Genomic DNA, 19,817 nt, shown 5'->3' on the forward strand with positions numbered 1-19,817 from the left:
ATTCAGAAGAATTCAACTTATTTCAGGAGCCGTGTTAGAAGAAAGAAGAACGTTGATTATTTAGACTTAGACGTCGTTTCACTCATTTATCTTTTTAAACAGTTTGAAGCGTTTCTCTCTGATCTGCCTCGGCCTCTGCAGACCTTCTACTTCTCCAAAAAGCAGGAAACAGTTTCTAGAATAAGTTTTGTTCCCGCTTCTCTGAGCGTCACTTTTCTGTCTCCGCTCTGAGGCCAAACTTGTCGAGGATCCGGGTCCTGATCTGCTGCAGCTTCATCCCGTAGATGAGGGGGTTGACGAGGGGCGGGACCACCAGGAACTCGGCGGCCAGCAGGTTCTGCAGCACCTGCATGCCGCCGGAGCCGTAGCGCGAGTACATGATGTCAAACACCAGCGAGGCGGCGAAGACGAGCAGCGTCACCAGGTGTGGCAGACACGTCTGGAGGAACTTCCTGCGGTGGGAGTGGGAGCGGATGGAGGCTCGGACCAGGTGGCCGTAGGACACCATGATCAGGACGGTCTGCAGCAGGTGGGAGAACATCAGCACGAAGCCGTAGATATTGTTGACCGTCGTGTCGACACATGACAGCTTCACCACCTCCCAGTTGGTGCAGAAGATCTTTCGGATGTGGCGCCCGCAGAGCGGGAGGCGAGCGGTCATGGCGACGCCCACCGAGGTCTCCAGCATCGAGAAGATCCAGGTGAGGAGCAGCAGCTGAATCACCTTCTGCTTGGTCATCAGCGCCCGGTACTGCAGCGGCCGGCAGATGGCCAGGTAGCGGTCGTACGCCATGACGGTCAGACTGGTGAACTCACAGAAGATGTAGATGTAGGAGATGAACATCTGCAGCAAGCAGCCGGCGTAGCTGATGACGTGGGCGTCGGCCAGGAGGTCGTGGAGCATCTTGGGGTAAAAACAGGACGCCCCACAGATCCCGTTCAGACACAGGTTACACAGGAAGACGTAGAGGGGCTCGTGGAGCCGCCGGTCGAACGCCACGGTGGCGACCAGCGTCACGTTCACAAAGATGGTGACGAGGTACGACGCCAGCGCCAGAGAGAAGAATAGCTGGCGGTTCGACAGAGAGTCGTTCAGACCGTGAAGCACGAACACGATCTCAGAGTTATTCCCCATCACACAGAGGTCACACAGAGGTCACACAGAGGTCACACAGAGGTCACACAGAGGTCACACAGAGGTCACATAGAGGTCACAGGTCAGCAGCAACAAACCCACATGGTCCGTTCAGACCGATCTGAACTCAGACAGAACCAGAGGGTCCTCTAAACAACTAACGTCACAGTCTGACCATCTCTGAATTCAACCAGAAAACGTTCTGCAGACGTTCTATGGACGTTCTATTGACGTTCTAGAGACGTTCTATAGACGTTCTATAGACGTTCTACATCATCACAAACAGATTCAGATCCTCAAAGTTTAACTCAACATGAAGTTCAGAGCAGATGAAGCATCAACAGTTCAGAGACAAACTAAAAACATTAAAGACCCGACATGTTCCACCATCATCATCATCATCATCATCATCACATGTTCAGTAAAGAGCAGCTGGAAATCCTCCAAGCTGCTGCACACGCTCAGACTGCAGCCGCTCTTATACACCTGGACACATGTGGTGACAGGCTGAGGCCACGCCCCCTCCTTGACTCACCTGGTCTGGATCAGAATGAGGTTTCTGTCTGTCAGCTTCACCTCAGAGGATCAGACCAGCACAGATCTTTCTTTGGTCAATTTATTGTTACAGTAGAAAGTTAGAGCTAACAGCTAACAGCTAACAGCTAGCAGCTAGCAGCTAACAGCTAGCAGCTATCAGCTAGCAGCTAACAGCTAACAGCTAGCAGCTATCAGCTAACAGACCAGCAAATACACTGCCTCGCCAAACAACAAGTCTCCACCTGGATCTAACTAATAAACAGGTATTCACCTCCTATTGGATAATCACTGCATGGGTGATTATCTTTCAGCTGACAACAAGTTATTTAAGCCCAACTGATGCAATGAGTAGCTTCTCATTTCTTCAACAACCATGTCTAAAGACACATCCTGTGGTCGTCTGTTTGAGAAGGGTCAAATCATTGGCATGCATCAAGCAGAGAAAACATCTAAGGAGATTGTAGAAACTACTAAAACTGGGTTAAGAACTGTCCAAGGCATTATTAAAAACTGGAAGGATAGTGGAGAAGCATCAGGGTAAGAAGAGAGGCAGATGAAGTGATGCACCCATCATGCCTAGTGTCTACTGTACAAGCCTGTGGGGCAGTGCTATGATCTGGGGTTGCTGCAGTTGCTCAGGTCTAGGTTCAGCAACATTATGAGGTCAGCTGACTACCTGAATATACTGAATGACCAGGTTATTCCATCAATGGATCATATTCCAAGATGACAATGCCAGGATTCATGGGGCTCAGATTGTGAAAGAGTGGTTCAGGGAGCATGAGACATCATGTCCACACATGGATTGGCCACCACAGAGTCCAGACCTGAACCCCACTGAGAATCTTTGGGATGTGCTGGAGAAGGCTTTGTGCATTGGTCAGACTCTCCATCATCAATACAAGATCTTGGTGAAAAATGAATGCAACACTGGATGGAAATAAATCTGGAGACATTGGAGAAGATTATAGAAACAATGATACAGAGAATGAGCTGGAATCAGAGATAAAGGAGGTCCAACCAGAATCAGAAGAGGAGACGACTTTATGTTGACGGAGAGTTGAACGAGTTCTTCAGCTGGTTCTGTTGGTTCTAGATGATTCTACTGTTGATTAACATGGAGCTCAGAGACCAGATCATAGACGACACCCAGGACCCGACACACTCTGACCTCTAGACTACAGCAGTGGCAGTGGGCGGGGTCAGGGTCAGAGGTCAGAGGTCAGAGGTCAGGAGGTTGGGTCCTGTCCCATGTTGTGTTCCTGACTCTTTAAAGTCGTTCAGTTCCTCTACGTGCTAATGAGTTCATGTCTGAGTCAGATCTGAAGACGGTCCAGTTGACCCCTTGTTGTCCGCCTCCTGATTGGTCGGATTTCTCTTCAGGTGGATTCGGTTCAGTCTTGTTAATTGAGAAAAGTTTTTTCTCTGAGACAATAAAATATTATTTTATATTACTATATTATTATTAAGGGGCGGCACAGTGGAGAGGTGATGCTTCACAGCCAGAAGGTTCTGGGTTCTAATCCAGGCCGACTGGTTCCTTTCTGTGTGTAGTCTGCATGTTCTCCCTGTGTCTGTGTGGGTTCTCTCCAGGTTCTCCAGCTTCCTCCCACCGTCCAAAGACATGCTGGTTAGGTTCATTGGTGATTCTAAATTGGCCGTAGGTGTGAGTGTCTCTCTGTGTTAGCCCTGTGATAGACTGGAGACCTGTCCAGGGTGGACCCCCCCCTCTAGACCAATGACAGCTGGGATAGCGGGAGACCTGTCCAGGGTGGACCCCCCCTCTAGACCAATGACAGCTGGGATAGACTGGAGACCTGTCCAGGGTGGACCCCCCCTCTAGACCAATGACAGCTGGGATAGCGGGAGACCTGTCCAGGGTGGACCCCCCCCCTCTAGACCAATGACAGCTGGGATAGACTGGAGACCTGTCCAGGGTGGACCCCCCCCTCTAGACCAATGACAGCTGGGATAGCGGGAGACCTGTCCAGGGTGGACCCCCCCTCTAGACCAATGACAGCTGGGATAGACTGGAGACCTGTCCAGGGTGGACCCCCCCTCTAGACCAATGACAGCTGGGATAGCGGGAGACCTGTCCAGGGTGGACCCCCCTCTAGACCAATGACAGCTGGGATAGGCTCCAGCCCCCCATGACCCTTCACAGGACAAGAGGTTACAGAAGATGAATGAATGAATGAATGAATGAATGAATGAATGATTATTAAATCTGTTTAAAGGCGTGTAAAGGCGTAATGAGTTCATGTGTGAGACGGATCTGAAGACGTCCAGTAGAACGGGACAGAGACGAGCTGAACACAGACCCGACCTCATCATTAAAGTCTGAACCAGTTTGTCTTCAATGTCCCTCAGGTCAAATGTCTCCGAGGCGTCTTCACCTAAGACACAGTTTCCTCTCATTCCCTCTGGAACAAATTACTGTCCGTCAACCAGAGACCAATCAGTCCCATCCCGCGTCCACAGAGGATCGTAATGATGTCCCCTCAGACCAATGGACAAACAAGAGTCTGTCCATCATGTCCACGTCTGATGAAACCAACTGCAACTTGTCTCTGAGGAACTCTGACACTGTGACTCTTGACTTTGTTCATTTATCAGACAGAAATAAAATAAAGTTTTTAAAGTTAAAATAAATTTGTTCCGGGCTGAAGAAGAACTGTCAAACAGCAGCAACCGTTGACTGTATACAGCAACCAGTCAACGCAAGAAGACACGACTGCTCAGAGCTCAGCAGAGACCTGATCTCTAGTTTTTAACACTTTACAAACTTATGTTGAGGAGTCAAAGACCAGGAAGGACAAAGACCTAGAGTCACCTGGACCACCTGGACGGTGTCACTGAGTTCTGGACCAAACTACAACGTTAAACACAGATAACGAAGGAGTTTCTGGTCACAGAGTCCATGTTGTAAACTTGTCTCCACATGATCCTCAAACTGTAAATTACACCTGGACTGTGGTTCCTGCAAGACCCTGGACTTATCCAGAGGCCCTTATTGTTAGGGGTTTCCAGGGTTTCCAGGTGTCTGTGAAGGTTCTCAGTCGTCCAGGTCATGGTATATCCAAAAAAGACCAATGGATACAGGGTTTCCAGGGTTTCCTAAAATCCTAGATAACAACTGGATAAGTCCCGGGTCTTGTAGGTTTCTTGAAACTCTAGGAATCCCTAAAATCCTACCAATCCAGTTGCCTTGTTCCTGGGGTTATATCCAGAGAGGCGAGGAACTGGACTTGAGGGTTTCTAGGGGTTAAAGAAACCTTAGAAACCAAAAGGTCCAGTTGCCAAATGAACGTCTGTCAGTCCATCATCGTGAAGGACGTTAACGTCAAACCAGACTAAACCGTCATCAGTTCATCAAGTTCCCTGAAGAAACCGATGCCAATCAACAGAACTCTGACGTCTATAGTTTGGAGTCTGTGCCCCCCCCCCCCCCCCCCCCCCCCCCAGCCGGCCTCAGGTTTGGTTCCTCTTGGCCTAAACTGGAAGCAGCCAATCAAAGAGCAGGATCCACCTCAGACCGGTTTGTTGTAGTCGATATAAAAAGCTCCAGCAGCGACTCGTTCACACCTGAGACTCATCAGGTGAGACGGAGACGTCCGTTTGTCCCTGGTGAGACTGAACCAGTCCAGGTCCAGGTCCAGGTCTAGAGGTGGTTGATCTATCTGCTGTGTTGAAGAATGTTAAACTCCTCTTCCTCGTTTTTTATCCTGGGAGCTTATGTGGACGTTGGGAGTCTGAAGTATTTTTATTTCCTGGTGATGTTGACGTTGTACCTGCTCATCCTGGTCAGTAACATGTCTCTGGTGGTGGTGATCTGTGTGAACAGGAGCTTACATGAACCTATGTACATGTTCCTGTGCAGCCTGTTTGTCAATGAGCTGTATGGTAGTACAGGCTTGTTCCCGTTCCTCCTGGTCCAGATCCTCTCTGATGTTCACTCGGTTCCTGCTTCCTTCTGTTTCCTGCAGATCTATTGTCTCTATACTTACGTAAACGTGGAGTTCTGTAACTTGGCCGCATGTCTTATGACCGCTACCTGGCTATCTGTCATCCTCTGCACTATCACACCTGTATGACCAGAACCAAGGTGCTGGTTCTGATCGTGCTGCTCTGGTCTTATTCTCTGATCAAGTTCCTGATCACGTTGTCGCTGAACGTCCGTCTGAGTCTGTGCGGGAACGTCCTGAACAGTTTGTACTGTCATAACTACCTGGTGGTGAAGCTGGCGTGTTCTGATACCAAGGTGAACAACGTCTACGGACTCTTGGCCACGTCTGTCTCCATCTCCGTCCCTCTGCTTCCCATCCTCTTTTCCTACATGAAGATCCTGAGGATCTGTTTGTCCGGCTCCAGACAGACCCGACAGAAAGCCGTCTCTACCTGCTTGCCTCACCTGGCCTCGCTCATCAACTTCTCCTTCGCCTGTTTCTTTGAGATCATTCAGACTCGTTTCAATATGAGCGGCGCTCCGACGGCCCTGAGGACGTTTCTGTCTCTGTACGCCGTGGTCCTCCAGCCACTGCTCAGCCCCGTCATGTACAGTCTGCAGATGTCCAAGATACGAAGCACATGCAGAGAGCTGCTGAGGAGTAAAGCATGGACGGGTCACAGGACGAAATGACTAAAGACCCTGAAACCAAACCTGAGACACATGAGACACGAGTAAAGTTTAGTCTGACGTGGTGACTGAGTGCAGTTTAACGATGATGTTTCATTCAGTCAAACAAACATGAAACAGGTCCAGGTTCAGGGTTTACAGGAACCCAAGAAACCCTGCAAGTCCAACTGCAGGACATTTTATTTCTAGCTGTCCTACACGTCCTGTTGTCTTTGTTCCAGCTGACCAGAGACTTTTTCTTTCCAGGGTTTCTTTAAATCATAACAATCAAATAAGTCCAGTACGAGTCAAGCAGTCGACGTTTAGTGTTTGTAGAAAACACGAGATAAACAACCTAAGTGGACTCGTAGGGTTTTTAGGGTAGGGGACACTACACGTCCAGATGGAAAACTCAAAAGACACTAGAATGTCCAGCTGAAAGGTTTCTAATGTGAACCTCTGTGACCTCTGACCTGGGTCTCATCCATTCAAGGTTTTACAGACTGACACTTTAAGGAGGCGAGGGATCTCATGAAGAGACTCATTCATTCATTCATTCATTCATATAAACCTGAGGAGGTCTGGATTAACACATCAGCCTCATATGTCTGAATAAACCTGGTTCTGGTTCTGGTTCTGTAAATGACTGTACTGAACTTTATTTTATTGGAGCAGCAGATGTGGAGCTTTATGTGGTTCAATGTGTTCAATGTTTAAATCATCTCCTGGTTCTGTAGGACATCGCTATGGCGACGCCTGTAGGACGTTGCCATAGCGATGTCCTACAGGCGTCACCATAGTGATGTCCTACAGGCGTCACCATAGTGATGTCCTGGTCCGATGGCCTGTAGGACATGTAGAACGTTTATGAGCTGATCTCTGATCCAGACTCTGGTTGTTTTCTTTTAGATTCACTGTTTTAAATGTTTTTAAGAAATAAATGAGAAGCAGAGACGCTCATCACCCTCTCACCCTCTCACCCTCTCACCCTCTCACCTTCTCACCCTCTCACCCTCTCACCCTCTCACCTTCTCACCTTCTCAACCTCTCACCCGCTCACCCTCTCACCCTCTCACCTGCTCACCCTCTCACCCGCTCACCCTCTCACCCTCTCACCTTCTCACCTTCTCACCCTCTCACCCTCTCACCCTCTCACCTTCTCACCTTCTCACCCTCTCACCTTCTCACCCTCTCACCCTCTCACCTTCTCACCCTCTCACCCTCTCACCCTCTCTGTCCTTTTTAAAACAGAAAATGTCAAAAAATGTTAAAAACATATTTAAAAATGTTGATTAAATAAAACTATTATTATGAAGAACGTTGTTTGGATTAATTATAAAGATTGAACTAGTGACTCAGATCAGATCCTTTAGGTTATTATTATATATTATTATATACTATTATTATATTATTATATATTATTATATTATTATTATATTATTTTATTATATTAGTATTATATTATTATATTATTATATTATTATATTATTATTATTATAAATGAAATCTAAAGCTGAGAGTCTGAATAAATCTGATATGGCTTAGTAATGAGTCATGAATCTATTTTATTTCTATTAATAATTATAACTGAATCATAACCCCCCCCCCCCCCCCCCCATCAATGACCTGTTTTAATTAATTTTTTTTCTTTAAACAAACTGATCATTCTAAACATTTTTATATTTGATTTATTTTATTTGTTGACGTGTTTGATATATTCTCTGGTTTATTTTAACGTATGTTTGATTTAAAATGATCAACATTTCTTTTTTATATTTCTTTTTTCTCTGTTTTAAATAAAGTTGGAATCATTTCAACATCTTTGTCTTTTTATTCTTATTTATATAAATAATCAAAATCATCACCAGCAAAAAATACTTTATTCTACTTTATGGTCAACAGTGACACATATATACACACATATATACATATATATATATACACACATATATACACATATATATATACACATATATATATATATACACATATATACACATATATACACATATATATATATACATATATACACACATATATACACACATATATACATACACATATATACACATATATATATATACACACATATATATACATATATACACATATATATATATATATATATACACATATATACACACATATATACACATATATACACATATATATACACATATATACACATATATACACATATATATACTTAATTATTGATTTGTTTAATGAATCAGACAACGTTCTCCTGTCTCCTTCTGTTACATGTTGTGAGTTAATTATAATAATTAAACATGATTTGATTTTATCAGTATTTCCTGACGTTGACATCATTTATTAACATGTCATCATCATCATCATCATCATCATCTTCATCATCATTGTTATAATCATAATTATTATTATTATTATATTTCTTTTCTTTTCTAATGTCGTCTGTGCTTCGTGGACGTGACGTCTTGAAGCAGACGTTTCCATCTGCGACGGATCTCAGAGACGTTGAGTCCGTACATGACGGGGTTGAAGAGCGGAGGACACGTCAGGAAGTAGAGGGACAGGAAGACTCTGAGCGGGCCGGGGACGGAGGACATTTCAAAGCGGCTCTGTAAGATCTCAAAGAACGCCCCGGAGGAGAAGTTGAGGACGGAGGCCAGGTGAGGGGCGCAGGTGGTGGCGGCCTTGAGCCTGGTCTTTCTGGACCCGGACAAACAGACCCTGAGGATCATCACGTAGGTGTAAACGATGACGCATCCCGGGACGCACACGGTCAGACACGTAGCCGCCAGCTCGTAGACGTTGTTGAGTCTGGTGTCCACGCAGGACAGCTTCACCACCGAGTAGTTCTCACAGTAAACCTTGTCCACCGCCACGCCACAGAAACGCAGCGAGGCGCTCAGACACGTGGTCACGCCCACCGCAACAAACGGGGGCAACCAGATCACGGCAACAAGGAAAGCAACCTTCCTGGACGTCATGTGAGCGGCGTACTGCAGAGGGTAGCAGATAGCCAGGTAGCGGTCGTAGGACATGACGGCCAGGTTGGTGAACTCGACGCTTCCGAAAGAATAAACCAAGAAGATCTGCAGGAAACAGAACGGAGCAGGAACCGAGTGAAGGTCAGAGAGGATCTGGACCAGGAGGAACGGGAACAAGCCTGTACTACCATACAGCTCATTGACAAACAGGCTGCACAGGAACATGTACATAGGTTCATGTAAGCTCCTGTTCACACAGATCACCACCACCAGAGCAACGTTAGCAGCAACTATCAGGACGTACAGCAACAAGACAACCAGGAACAACGGGTATCTGAAGAGTCCGGTGTCAGTGTAGGCAGAGAGAGTGAAGAAGGAAACCTGAGAGGAGTTCATCACCATCATCATCATTCAATTTTATTCAATTCAATTTTATTTATATAGCGTCAATAACAATACAAATCGTCTCAAGACCCTTTACAAAAACCCGGCCTGAAACCCCCAGAGCAAGCCTGAAGGCAACGGTGGCAAGGAAAAACTCCCTTTTAACAGGAAGAAACCTCGAGCAGAACCCAGCTCATATGGAGGGACCCATCTGCCTAAGGCCAGCCGGGTACAGACAGAAGAAAGAGAGAAGAGAACAGCAAAGAGAGAAGAGAAGAGAACAGCAAGATAAACATACATCTGTCATAGATACACATATCTGACTAAAGTGTACATGTGGAATCTTATGATACAAACTGATGATGTTACATGACAGTTTGAAAATGTAAGAGGAATCATAGGCAGGTTGGAGAATTGTTCATTCAGGTAGGAGTGGATAACTGCAGGATTCCATGAAGACTGGGCAGGCTGATGAGACCACGACAACAGATGTAGTATAGAGCTCCACAGGAAACACACCACTCCAGGCCAGAGATACTCACAAGAAGAGGGGGGAAGAGGGGGGAAGGGGGGGGAAGGGGGGGGGGGGGGGGGGGGGGACACACACAGCAGTAAACATTCTACATAGTAATAGCACAGAATTGTATGACTAGTAGTATATAGGAAATTAGAGGGCAAGAGCTCTGTGCCAGAGAAAAGAAAGTGGAGGATGCGAGAGAGGAGAGAGAAGAAAGAAGGAGGACATGTGTTTGGTGCATCGTCCCCCAGCAGCCTAGGCCTATAGCAGCATAACTAAGGGATGGTTTAGTCCAGCCCTAACTATAAGCCTGATCAAAAAGGAAAGTCTTAAGCCTGACCTTAAAAATAGAGAGAGTGTCTGCCTCCCGAACCCAAACTGGGAGCTGGTTCCACAGGAGAGGAGCCTGATAGCTGAAAGCTCTACCTCCCATTCTACTTTTTGAAATTCTAGGAACCACAAGTAGGCCTGCACTTTCAGACCGAAGTGATCTGCTGGGATGATATGGTACAATAAGGTCTTTAAGATACGATGGAGCTAGGCCTTTAAGGGCCTTGTATGTAAGGAGGAGGTTTTTAAATTCTATTCTAGACTTTAAAGGGAGCCAGTGAAGAGAAGCTAAAACTGGAGTAATATGATCTCTCTTGCTAATTCCTGTCAATGCTCTTGCTGCGGCATTTTGAATCAACTGGAGGCTTTTTAAAGAGCTATTTGGAGCCAGACAGTAATGAATTACAATAATCCAGTCTGGACGACACAAATGCATGAACTAGTTTTTCAGCATCACTCTGAGACAGGATGTTCCTAATTTTGACGATATTACGCAGGTGAAAGAAGGCAGTCCTGGTCACTTGCTTTATGTGACATTTAAAGGACATATCCTCATCAAATATAACACCAAGGTTTTTTACAGTAGTACTGGAGGCCAAGGTAATGCCATCCAAAGACACCATGTGATTAGATAATGAATCTCTGAGATGCTTAGGACCAAATACAATAACTTCTGTTTTGTCTGAGTTTAAGAGTAGGAAATTACAGGTCATCCAAGCCTTTATGTCTTTAAGGCATGCTTGGAGTTTAACCAGCTGATTAGTTTCATCTGGTTTCATAGATAAATATAGCTGGGTGTCATCTGCATAGCAATGAAAGTTTATGCCATGTTTTCTAATAATCTTGCCTAATGGCAACATGTATAACGTGAAGAGTATTGGTCCTAGCACAGAACCCTGAGGAACTCCATAACTTACTTTTGTATAAGTAGAGGAATCATTATTGACATGAACAAACTGGAATCTGTCAGATAGATAGGATTCAAACCAGTCTAATGCAGTTCCTTTAATCTTGACCTCACTTTCAAGTCTCTGTAGTAAAATATTATGATCAATAGTGTCAAATGCAGCACTAAGATCTAGCAGAACAAGTATAGAGACAAGTCCACTGTCTGAAGCCATGAGGAGATCATTGGTAACTTTAACCAAAGCTGTTTCTGTACTATGATGAACTCTAAAACCTGACTGAAACTCTTCAAACAGACCATTCCTGTTTAAATGGTCACACAACTGATTAGCAACAACTTTTTCTAGAATTTTGGAAATAAAAGGAAGGTTGGAGATTGGTCTATAGTTGGCTAAAACATCTGGATCTAGAGTGGCTTTCTTGAGTAAGGGCTTAATTACAGCAACCTTAAAAGACTGAGGCACATATCCTGTTAATAAAGATAAATTTATCTGGTTCAATATGGAGGTGTTAATTAATGGAAAAACTTCTTTGAGCAATTTAGTTGGGATTGGATCTAGAAGACAGGTTGATGGTTTAGATGCTGTAATTGTTGAAGAGAGCTCAAGAAGATCTACTGGGGAGAAGGATTCCAGATATTGATAAGGTCTTACAAAAGTTTCTAATGTCGCTGTACTTGCATCTTTAACAGCTGTTGGAAGGATGCCTTGAATATTTTCTCTAATGCCGACAATTTTATTAGTAAAGAAGCTCATGAAGTCATTACTACTGAGGGCTAAAGGAATAGATGGCTCAACAGAGCTGTGGCTCTTTGTCAGCCTGGCTACAGTGCTGAAAAGAAATCTGGGGTTGTTCTTGTTTTCTTCTATTAATGATGAATAATATGCTGTTCTAATACTACTGAGAGCTTTTTTATAAGTTGTTAAACTATCTTTCCAGGCTATGCGAGCTTCTTCAGAATTAGTGGAATGCCAAATTCTTTCTAGCTTTCGGGCTGCCTGTTTTAAACAGCGCAACTGTGAATTATACCATGGAGCTAGCCTCCTCCTATTGATGACCTTCTTTTTCAGAGGAGCAACTAAGTTTAAAGTTGAACTAAGCGATGCTGCAGTGCCATCGACAAAATAATCTATTAGTGCAGGGGTTAAATTGTGGTTGCTGTCGTCCACAACATTGGTACATGGCACTGAGGTAAATAAAGAAGGAATTAATTCTTTATATCTAGTTACAGCATTGTCAGACAAACATCTACTGTAATGAAATGTCTTTTCAGTTCCTGTGTAATCCATTATTGCAAATTCAAAGGTTATGAGGAAATGATCAGACAAAAGAGGGTTATGAGTAAATACTATTAAACCTTCAGTTTCTATGCCATATGTTAGGACAAGATCTAAGGTGTGATTAAAACTGTGAGTTGATCCGTTTACGTTCTGAGAAAAGCCAATTGAATCTAATAATGATGTAAATGAGGAGCTAAGGCTGTCACTGACAACATCAACATGGATGTTAAAGTCACCTACTATAATGACTTTATCTGTTCTAAGAACTAAATCACATAAAAACTCAGAGAATTCAGCTAAAAACTCAGAATAAGGAGCAGGTGGGCGATACACCACAACAAAAAGAATTGGTTTTTGTATTTTCTGGTCTGGATGGGGAAGACTAAGAGTAAGACTTTCAAATGAATTAAAGCTCTCCTTAGGTCTAGGATTAATAGATAAATCAGAGTGGAAGATTGCTGCCACTCCTCCTCCTCTACCTGTGCTTCTAGGAATATGATAATTACTATGACTGGGTGGAGTAGACTCATTTAAACTAACATATTCATCATCCTGTAGCCATGTTTCAGTCAAACTAAATAGATCAATCTGATGATCAGTTATCAGATCATTCACTAAAAGAGATTTAGATGAGAGAGATCTGACATTTAAAAGACCACATTTAATTTTCCTATTCTTCTGTTCTACCAATGAACTTGTACTGATTTGTATCAGGTTCCTATGAGAAACTCCTCTTTTGTTATTTTTTGGTTTAAATAATCTGGGAGCAGACAGAACATCTATAGAGTTGATAGAGTTTAGGGTGTGAGACAGTCCTAGAGAAGCGGCAGAGAAGTGTGTAAGACTACAACTCCGCCTCCTGGTCTGAACTCTGGGTTGTCATGGTTTCGGGGGGTTAATAAAATCGTCCATATTCCTAGAGATGAGAGCAGCACCCGCTAAAGTGGGGTGGATGCCATCTCGCCTAATCAGACCAGGCTTTCCCCAGAAAGTGTGCCAATTGTCAATAAAGGCCACGTTGTTTTCTGGACACCACCTAGATAACCAGCGGTGGAATGACGACGTGCGACTAAACATGTCATCATTGGTCAGGTTGGGCAGGGGACCAGAGAAAACTACGGAGTCCGACATAGTTTTAGCAAACTTACACACCGATTCCACATTAAGTTTTGTGACCTCCGACTGACGTAACCGGGTGTCGTTACTGCCGACGTGAATAACAATTTTACTGTATTTAACCTTAGCCTTAGCCAGCAGTTTGAGGTAAGATTTAGTGTCGCCCGCTCTGGCCCCTGGAATGCATCTAACTATGGTCGCTGGTTTCTCTATCTTCACGTTCCGCAAAATAGAGTCGCCAATCACCAGAGTTGGTTTCTCAGCGGGTGTGTCGCTGAGTGGGGAAAATCGGTTGGAGACGTGAAGGGGTTGGTGGTGCTCCACGGGCCTTGTGGGACTATGCTTCCTTCGAACCGTCACCCAGCCGCCCTGGTTTCCCGGCTGCTCGGGAGCTGTCGGGGGACAGCTAACTGGAGCTATGCTAACAGGAGCTATGCTAACAGGAGCTACTCTTGGTCGGTCCGCACCGGCTACAGGGCCCTGGCTAGCTGCTGGTTGTTTTTCAATGGTGCGGAACCGTGCTTCCAATTCGGAAAGCCTCGCCTCCAGTGCTACGAATAAACTACATTTGTTACACATACCATTACCACTAAAGGAGGCAGAGGAGTAACTAAACATGTGGCACGAGATGCAGGAGAGAGAAGGGGAAGCAGAGGGAGAAGCCATGTTAATTCGCTAACGTTAGCAGACAAAGTTGATTAGAAGAGAGAGTGTGTGTGGTTCAAAAAGTAGCTATAGAGGACAGGTGGTTGAAGATGCGTAAGAATTCCCCGCAATAAACAGAACGTTTTTTGGAATTTGAGCGACGCTAACACTCTGTAAACAGCAATACCACACGGTGCAGAAGCAGGAAATGACGCAATACGCTTACTCACGTGATGCTAGGATTGTGACCGGACATCATCATCATCATCAGAGGAACATCTTAGACCCTCAAACCCTCCTCCCATCACCACAGTCTGCTTTTAAAGCTTCACACCTCCTCCTCCTCCTCCTCCTCCTCCTCCTCCTCCTCCCACCGACATCACATCAGACCACGGGACAGGAGCCTCTAGGGCCCCGTCCCACGCCCAGGACAGGCGCCTCTAGGGCCCCGTCCCACGCCAAGTTCTATTGTGGTTCTGTCAAGAGGATGAATAATAAATCAACAAGATCAAACTAAATAGAGACAGAAACATCTGCATGAAATGGTTAATAAATGTAGAGAAATGACACCTGGAACACCTGGGTCTGTTGGTTCTGTGTTGGTTCTGATGGTTCTCTTAATTTTTTGTTGGATGTGTTGGATCTGTTGGTTCTGCTGGTTCTGTGAACTCTTTGTTGGACGTGTTGGTTCTTTGGTCATTCTGTGTTGGTTCTGTTGGTTGGGTTGTTTTTTGTTGGTTTGATTGGTTCTGTGTTGGTTCTGTTAATTCTTTGTTGGATATATTGGTTCTGTTGGTTCTGTTTGTTCTGATGGTTCTGTGTTGGTTCTGTGTTGCTTCTCTGGTCGTTCTGTGTGAGTTCTGTGTGTGTTCTCTGTTGGTTCTGTTGGTTCTGATGGTTCTATGTTGGTTCTGATGGTTTTGTGTTGGTTCCGATGGATTTGTCGAGGATTTGTGTTGGTTCTGTTGGTTCTCTGGTCGTTCTGTGTTGTTTCTGTGTTGGTTCTGTTGTTTCTGTGTTGGTTCTGTTGGTTCTGTGTTGGTTCTGATGGTTTTGTGTTGGTTCTCTGGACGTTCTCTGTTGGTTCCGATGGTTCTGTGTTGGTTATCTGGTTGTTCTGTGTTGGTTATGTTGGTTCTGATGGATCTGTGTTGGTTCCGTGTTGGTTCTCTGGTCATTCTGTGTTAGTTCTGTGTTGGCTCTGTGTTGGTTCTGTGTTTCTTCTGTTGGTTCTCCTGGTTCTGATTGTTATTCTGTTGGTTCTGTTCTTTGTTGGTTCGGATGGTTCTGTGTTGGTTCTGATGGTTCTGTGTTGGTTATGTGTTGGTTCTGATGGTTCTGTGTTGGTTCTGTGTTGATGTTAGTTTTGTGTTGGTTCTGTTGGTTCTGTGTTGGTTCTGATGGTTATGTGTTGGTTCTGATGGTTCTGTTTTGGTTCTGTTTTGGTTCTGTTTTGGTTCTGATGGTTCTGTGTTGATGTTAGTTTTGTGTTGGTTCTGTTGGTTCTGTGTCGGTTCTCTGTTGGTTCTGTGTTGGTTCTGATGGTTCTGTGTTGGTTCTGTGTTGGTGTTAGCTTTGTGTTGGTTCTGTTGGTTCTGTGTCGGTTCTGTGTTGGTTCTGTGTTGGTTCTGTGTTGGTTCTGTGTTGGTTCTGATGGTTCTGTGTTGATGTTAGTTTTGTGTTGGTTCTGTGTCGGTTCTGTGTTGGTTCTGATGGTTCTGTGTTGGTTCTGTGTTGGTTCTGTGTTGGTTCTGATGGTTCTGTGTTGGTTCTGTGTTGGTTCTGTGTTGGTTATGATGGTTCTGTGTTGATTCTGATGGTTCTGTGTTGGTTCTGAAGGTTCTGTGTTGGTTCTGTGTTGGTTCTGATGGTTCTGATGGTTCTGATGGTTCTGTGTTTGTTCTGTGTTGGTTCTGTGTTGGTTCTGAAGGTTCTGTGTTGGTTCTGTGTTGGTTCTGTGATGGTTCTGTGTTGGTTCTGATGGTTCTGTGTTGGTCCTGTGTTGGTTCTGTGTTGGTTCTGAAGGTTCTGTGTTGGTTCTGTGTCGATTTGTGTTGATTTTTGTTGACAGACCGGATCACTAGAACCTTCGGCAGCCGTCTGTACTGGTGGACATTCTCTGTCTTCACAGGAGACGTCCCGCTGACTACAGCAGTGGGATCACTACGGGACCGTCCCACGTCCAGTTCATGACCCTTGACAGTCGCTCAGTTTATCCACAGGACGAGACAAGAAAGAGAGTGACGCAGATTATTATTGAAGAACGTGTGAACGTTCTCTAACAGACTTTAAATGACTCATGTGTGAGACACTTCTAAACCTGGAGTTCTGGTTCTGGTTCTGGTTCTGTCTGTAATTAACCCTGAACGTCTCATCAGTTAATAAAACACAGGTCAATCAATCGTTGCTCTTCTCGTTATAGACAGATGGACTTTATTGAAACTATTGGGTTACAGCAGCATCGATACAATAACATAAGATTAAATATATACAATAAATAAAATAAAATAAAATAAAATAAAATATATACAATAAAATAAAATTTAATTTAATATATACAATAAATAAAATAAAATAAAATAAAATAAAATATATACAATAAAATTTAATTTAATTTAATATATACAATAAATAAAATAAGATAAAATAAAATATATAAAATAAAATAAAATAAAATATATAAAATAAAATATATAAAATAAAATAAAATAAAATAAAATAAAATAAAATAAAATAAAATATATAAAATAAAATAAAATGAAGACATAAGACTTTTATTTAATCCCACGTGTGGGAAATTTCCTTGTTCCAGTAGCACAGAATTTGGCAAAAATATATATACAGAAAGACAGTGACGACTTTGAACAGGATAAAATAAAATAAAATAAAATAAAATATATAAAATAAAATAAAATAAAATAAAATGAAATAAAATATCAATATATACAACATAGATAGCGGAGGCAATAAGTCGTGGAAAATATCAGGTATCTATATTTTATATTATTTTATATTATTATATATAATGTATAAAGGTATAATGTGTATATGGAGGCAGATATTTACAGGTGTGTGTGTGTGTGTGTGTGTGTGTGTGTACTGACTGTCCATTCTTCATATACCATATATCTATATACTAGTATTTTGACCTTTATATATGATTATAATAAATTACTCTCTGAATGAAGCAGTCATAGTTTGTTGGGTTAATTCAGCTTTTTTTATCTTTTATACTTCTGGTTAGAAGCTGAACTGCATTTTGTTGTGTATGAATAATTATGATGATAATAATATTATGATTATAATTAGCAATAATGTTGTCTTCAGATACGTTCCTCTTTTTATTCCTAATTATATAAACCACATTGTCACATTCATTTCATGAGAAGAGGTGAATAATATTTTATTTCTACTTCAGGGGCGCCTGTATTTCATGCTGTGAAGATATTAAATGTCTTTTAATGAATCAAAGTGAATCAGTCTGCGTTCAGCATTTACTTCAACAGTCTGAGAATAATTACTGACGTCTGTCCGTCATCACAGAGCTGTCAGGACATAGAGGAGACGCTCAGTTTACAAAAACATTAAGAACATTGACTAGTGTTCTTGTCGAACCAGGTGTTTACATGCAGCTCGTATTTTGGTCATGTTGAGACCGTAGAGCACCGGAGTAAAGAGCGGCTGGCAGGACAGGAAGTAGAGCGACAACAAGATGCTCAACACGTTGGGAATGCTGCTCATGTCAAACCTGCTCTGAATGATCTGGAAACAGCAGCCGAACGAAAAGTTCAAGATGGAGGCCAGGTGAGGCGTACAGGTGCTGACGGCTTTCTGCCTCGTCTGCTTAGATCCAGAGAAACAAACCCTGAGGATCTTCATGTAGGTGTAAAGGATTAAAAGGAAAGGCAGGACGACAGAGACCATGGTGTAGATGAGTCCATAGATGTTGTTGACTCTGGTGTCGTAGCAGGCCAGCTTCACCACAGAGTAGTTCCCACAGAAAACCTTGTCGATGATGTTTCCACACAGCTGCAGAGGAGCACTCAGAGAAACCAGAACCACAATCGCAAGAAAAGGGAACAGCCAGGACCCGGCGATGAGCATGGCCACCCTCTGAGGCGTCATACAGGTGTGATAGTGCAGAGGGTGGCAGATAGCCAGGTACCGGTCATAAGACATGACCACTAAGCTCAAAAACTCAACACAAGCGTAAGAATAAACACAGAAGATCTGCAGGAAACAGAAGGAAGCAGGAACCGAGTGAAGGTCAGAGAGGATCTGGACCAGGAGGAACGGGAACAAGCCTGTACTACCATACAGCTCATTGACAAACAGGCTGCACAGGAACATGTACATAGGTTCATGTAAGCTCCTGTTCACACAGATCACCACCATCACAGCAACGTTAGCAGCAACTATCAGGACGTACAGCAACAAGACAACCAGGAACAACGGGTATCTGAAGAGTCCGGTGTCAGTGTAGGCAGAGAGAGTGAAGAAGGAAACCTGAGAGGAGTTCACCATCATCATCATCATCATCATCATCCTCTGAGCTCAAACTAACTCAGGACGTTCACATCATGTTGTCCTAACAGCTGGAGCTGAACCAGGTTAGCGACTCCCTCCTGACTGAGCCTTCTCCGGCTCCACGGCTCCTTTTAAACCTCCTCATCACCACATCAACCAGCTTAGAAAAAAAGAAAAGCACGAAGTGAAAAATATCTCATTAACAACAAATCAGTGTCAGTTGGTGATAACTGCAAAACTCAAATACTTTACAACCCAACAGGTGTAAATTCACTTCCCTTCTTCTCAGATGAATTATTGACAGAACCTGAGTTCTCCAAAGACACTGATTCATCGTCTGAATTAGAATCTGGACGAGTCTAGAATGAGTTTCTGGGTGTTTTCTTGGGTTTGTTGTCCCTGAGTCTCTTAAAGACAATAGTTCCCAGTATCATTATGAATCAGTCAAGTTGGAGCTGGAAGAGGGAACTCAGCTGATGAGCATCTGGGTCTCAGGCGTTCATCGAGGGGGCTTGGACCTGCAGAACCACCTCCCTGTGGAAGTACTAAGCAGACGAAGGCTGACACCAGATGATGGTCCAGGAGTTGGAGGAGAACCAACTAGACAGATTTGGGCTAACACATAACATCAGGTTCTGGACACCAAAGACGTTGTCCAGGGTCAGAGGCGCCAGACGAGAGTGGACATGCTCATGTTGTAGACGTCGTTTGTAAAACCAATATCAGAATAAAATAACATTTTTGGGGGTTTTCTGGTCTTTGTTCCTGAACTTTAACGTGGTGTGAGGGATCCTGACAGCTAGTATCTTCATGACTTGATGTTGATCGGAGGACTGACTGTTTCATGTGTGAT

At 43.7% G+C, this 19,817-nt stretch overlaps 3 protein-coding genes and 1 pseudogene across 4 annotated transcripts; 1 reads left to right on the plus strand and 3 right to left on the minus strand.

Annotated features, from left to right (window-relative positions):
* Positions 1–208: 208 nt before the first annotated feature.
* Positions 209–1,145, minus strand: LOC311498752 (olfactory receptor 4E1-like; the record flags this gene model as incomplete). Its single annotated transcript, XM_084559477.1, has 1 exon — positions 209–1,145. The coding sequence occupies exon 1, from the start codon at positions 1,133–1,135 to the stop codon at positions 209–211; it is 927 nt and encodes a 308-aa protein (XP_084415603.1). The 5' UTR covers positions 1,136–1,145.
* Positions 1,146–5,352: 4,207 nt separating this feature from the next.
* On the plus strand, positions 5,353–6,311 carry LOC311498317 (olfactory receptor 10A3-like; annotated as a pseudogene). The gene has a single exon. The product of its transcript is annotated as an olfactory receptor 10A3-like (transcript).
* Positions 6,312–8,710: 2,399 nt separating this feature from the next.
* Positions 8,711–9,661, minus strand: or64d1 (odorant receptor, family 64, subfamily D, member 1; the record flags this gene model as incomplete). Its single annotated transcript, XM_084558850.1, has 1 exon — positions 8,711–9,661. The coding sequence occupies one exon, from the start codon at positions 9,659–9,661 to the stop codon at positions 8,711–8,713; it is 951 nt and encodes a 316-aa protein (XP_084414976.1).
* An 8,338-nt stretch (positions 9,662–17,999) lies between these two features.
* Positions 18,000–19,151, minus strand: LOC311498750 (olfactory receptor 6N1-like). Its single transcript, XM_084559475.1, has one exon. It carries the CDS (start codon positions 18,980–18,982, stop codon positions 18,035–18,037), a length of 948 nt encoding a protein of 315 aa, XP_084415601.1. The 5' UTR covers positions 18,983–19,151; the 3' UTR covers positions 18,000–18,034.
* Between the last annotated feature and the right edge of the window lie 666 nt (positions 19,152–19,817).

Source organism: Chelon labrosus (assembly GCF_963514085.1).
Source record: "Chelon labrosus genome assembly, chromosome: 13".
Classification (NCBI taxonomy): Eukaryota; Metazoa; Chordata; class Actinopteri; order Mugiliformes; family Mugilidae; genus Chelon; species Chelon labrosus.

Excerpts from the sequence above, each read along its gene's own strand:
- LOC311498750 (XM_084559475.1), bottom strand. The coding sequence starts at position 18,982 with ATGATGATGATGATGATGATGATGGTGAACTCCTCTCAGGTTTCCTTC.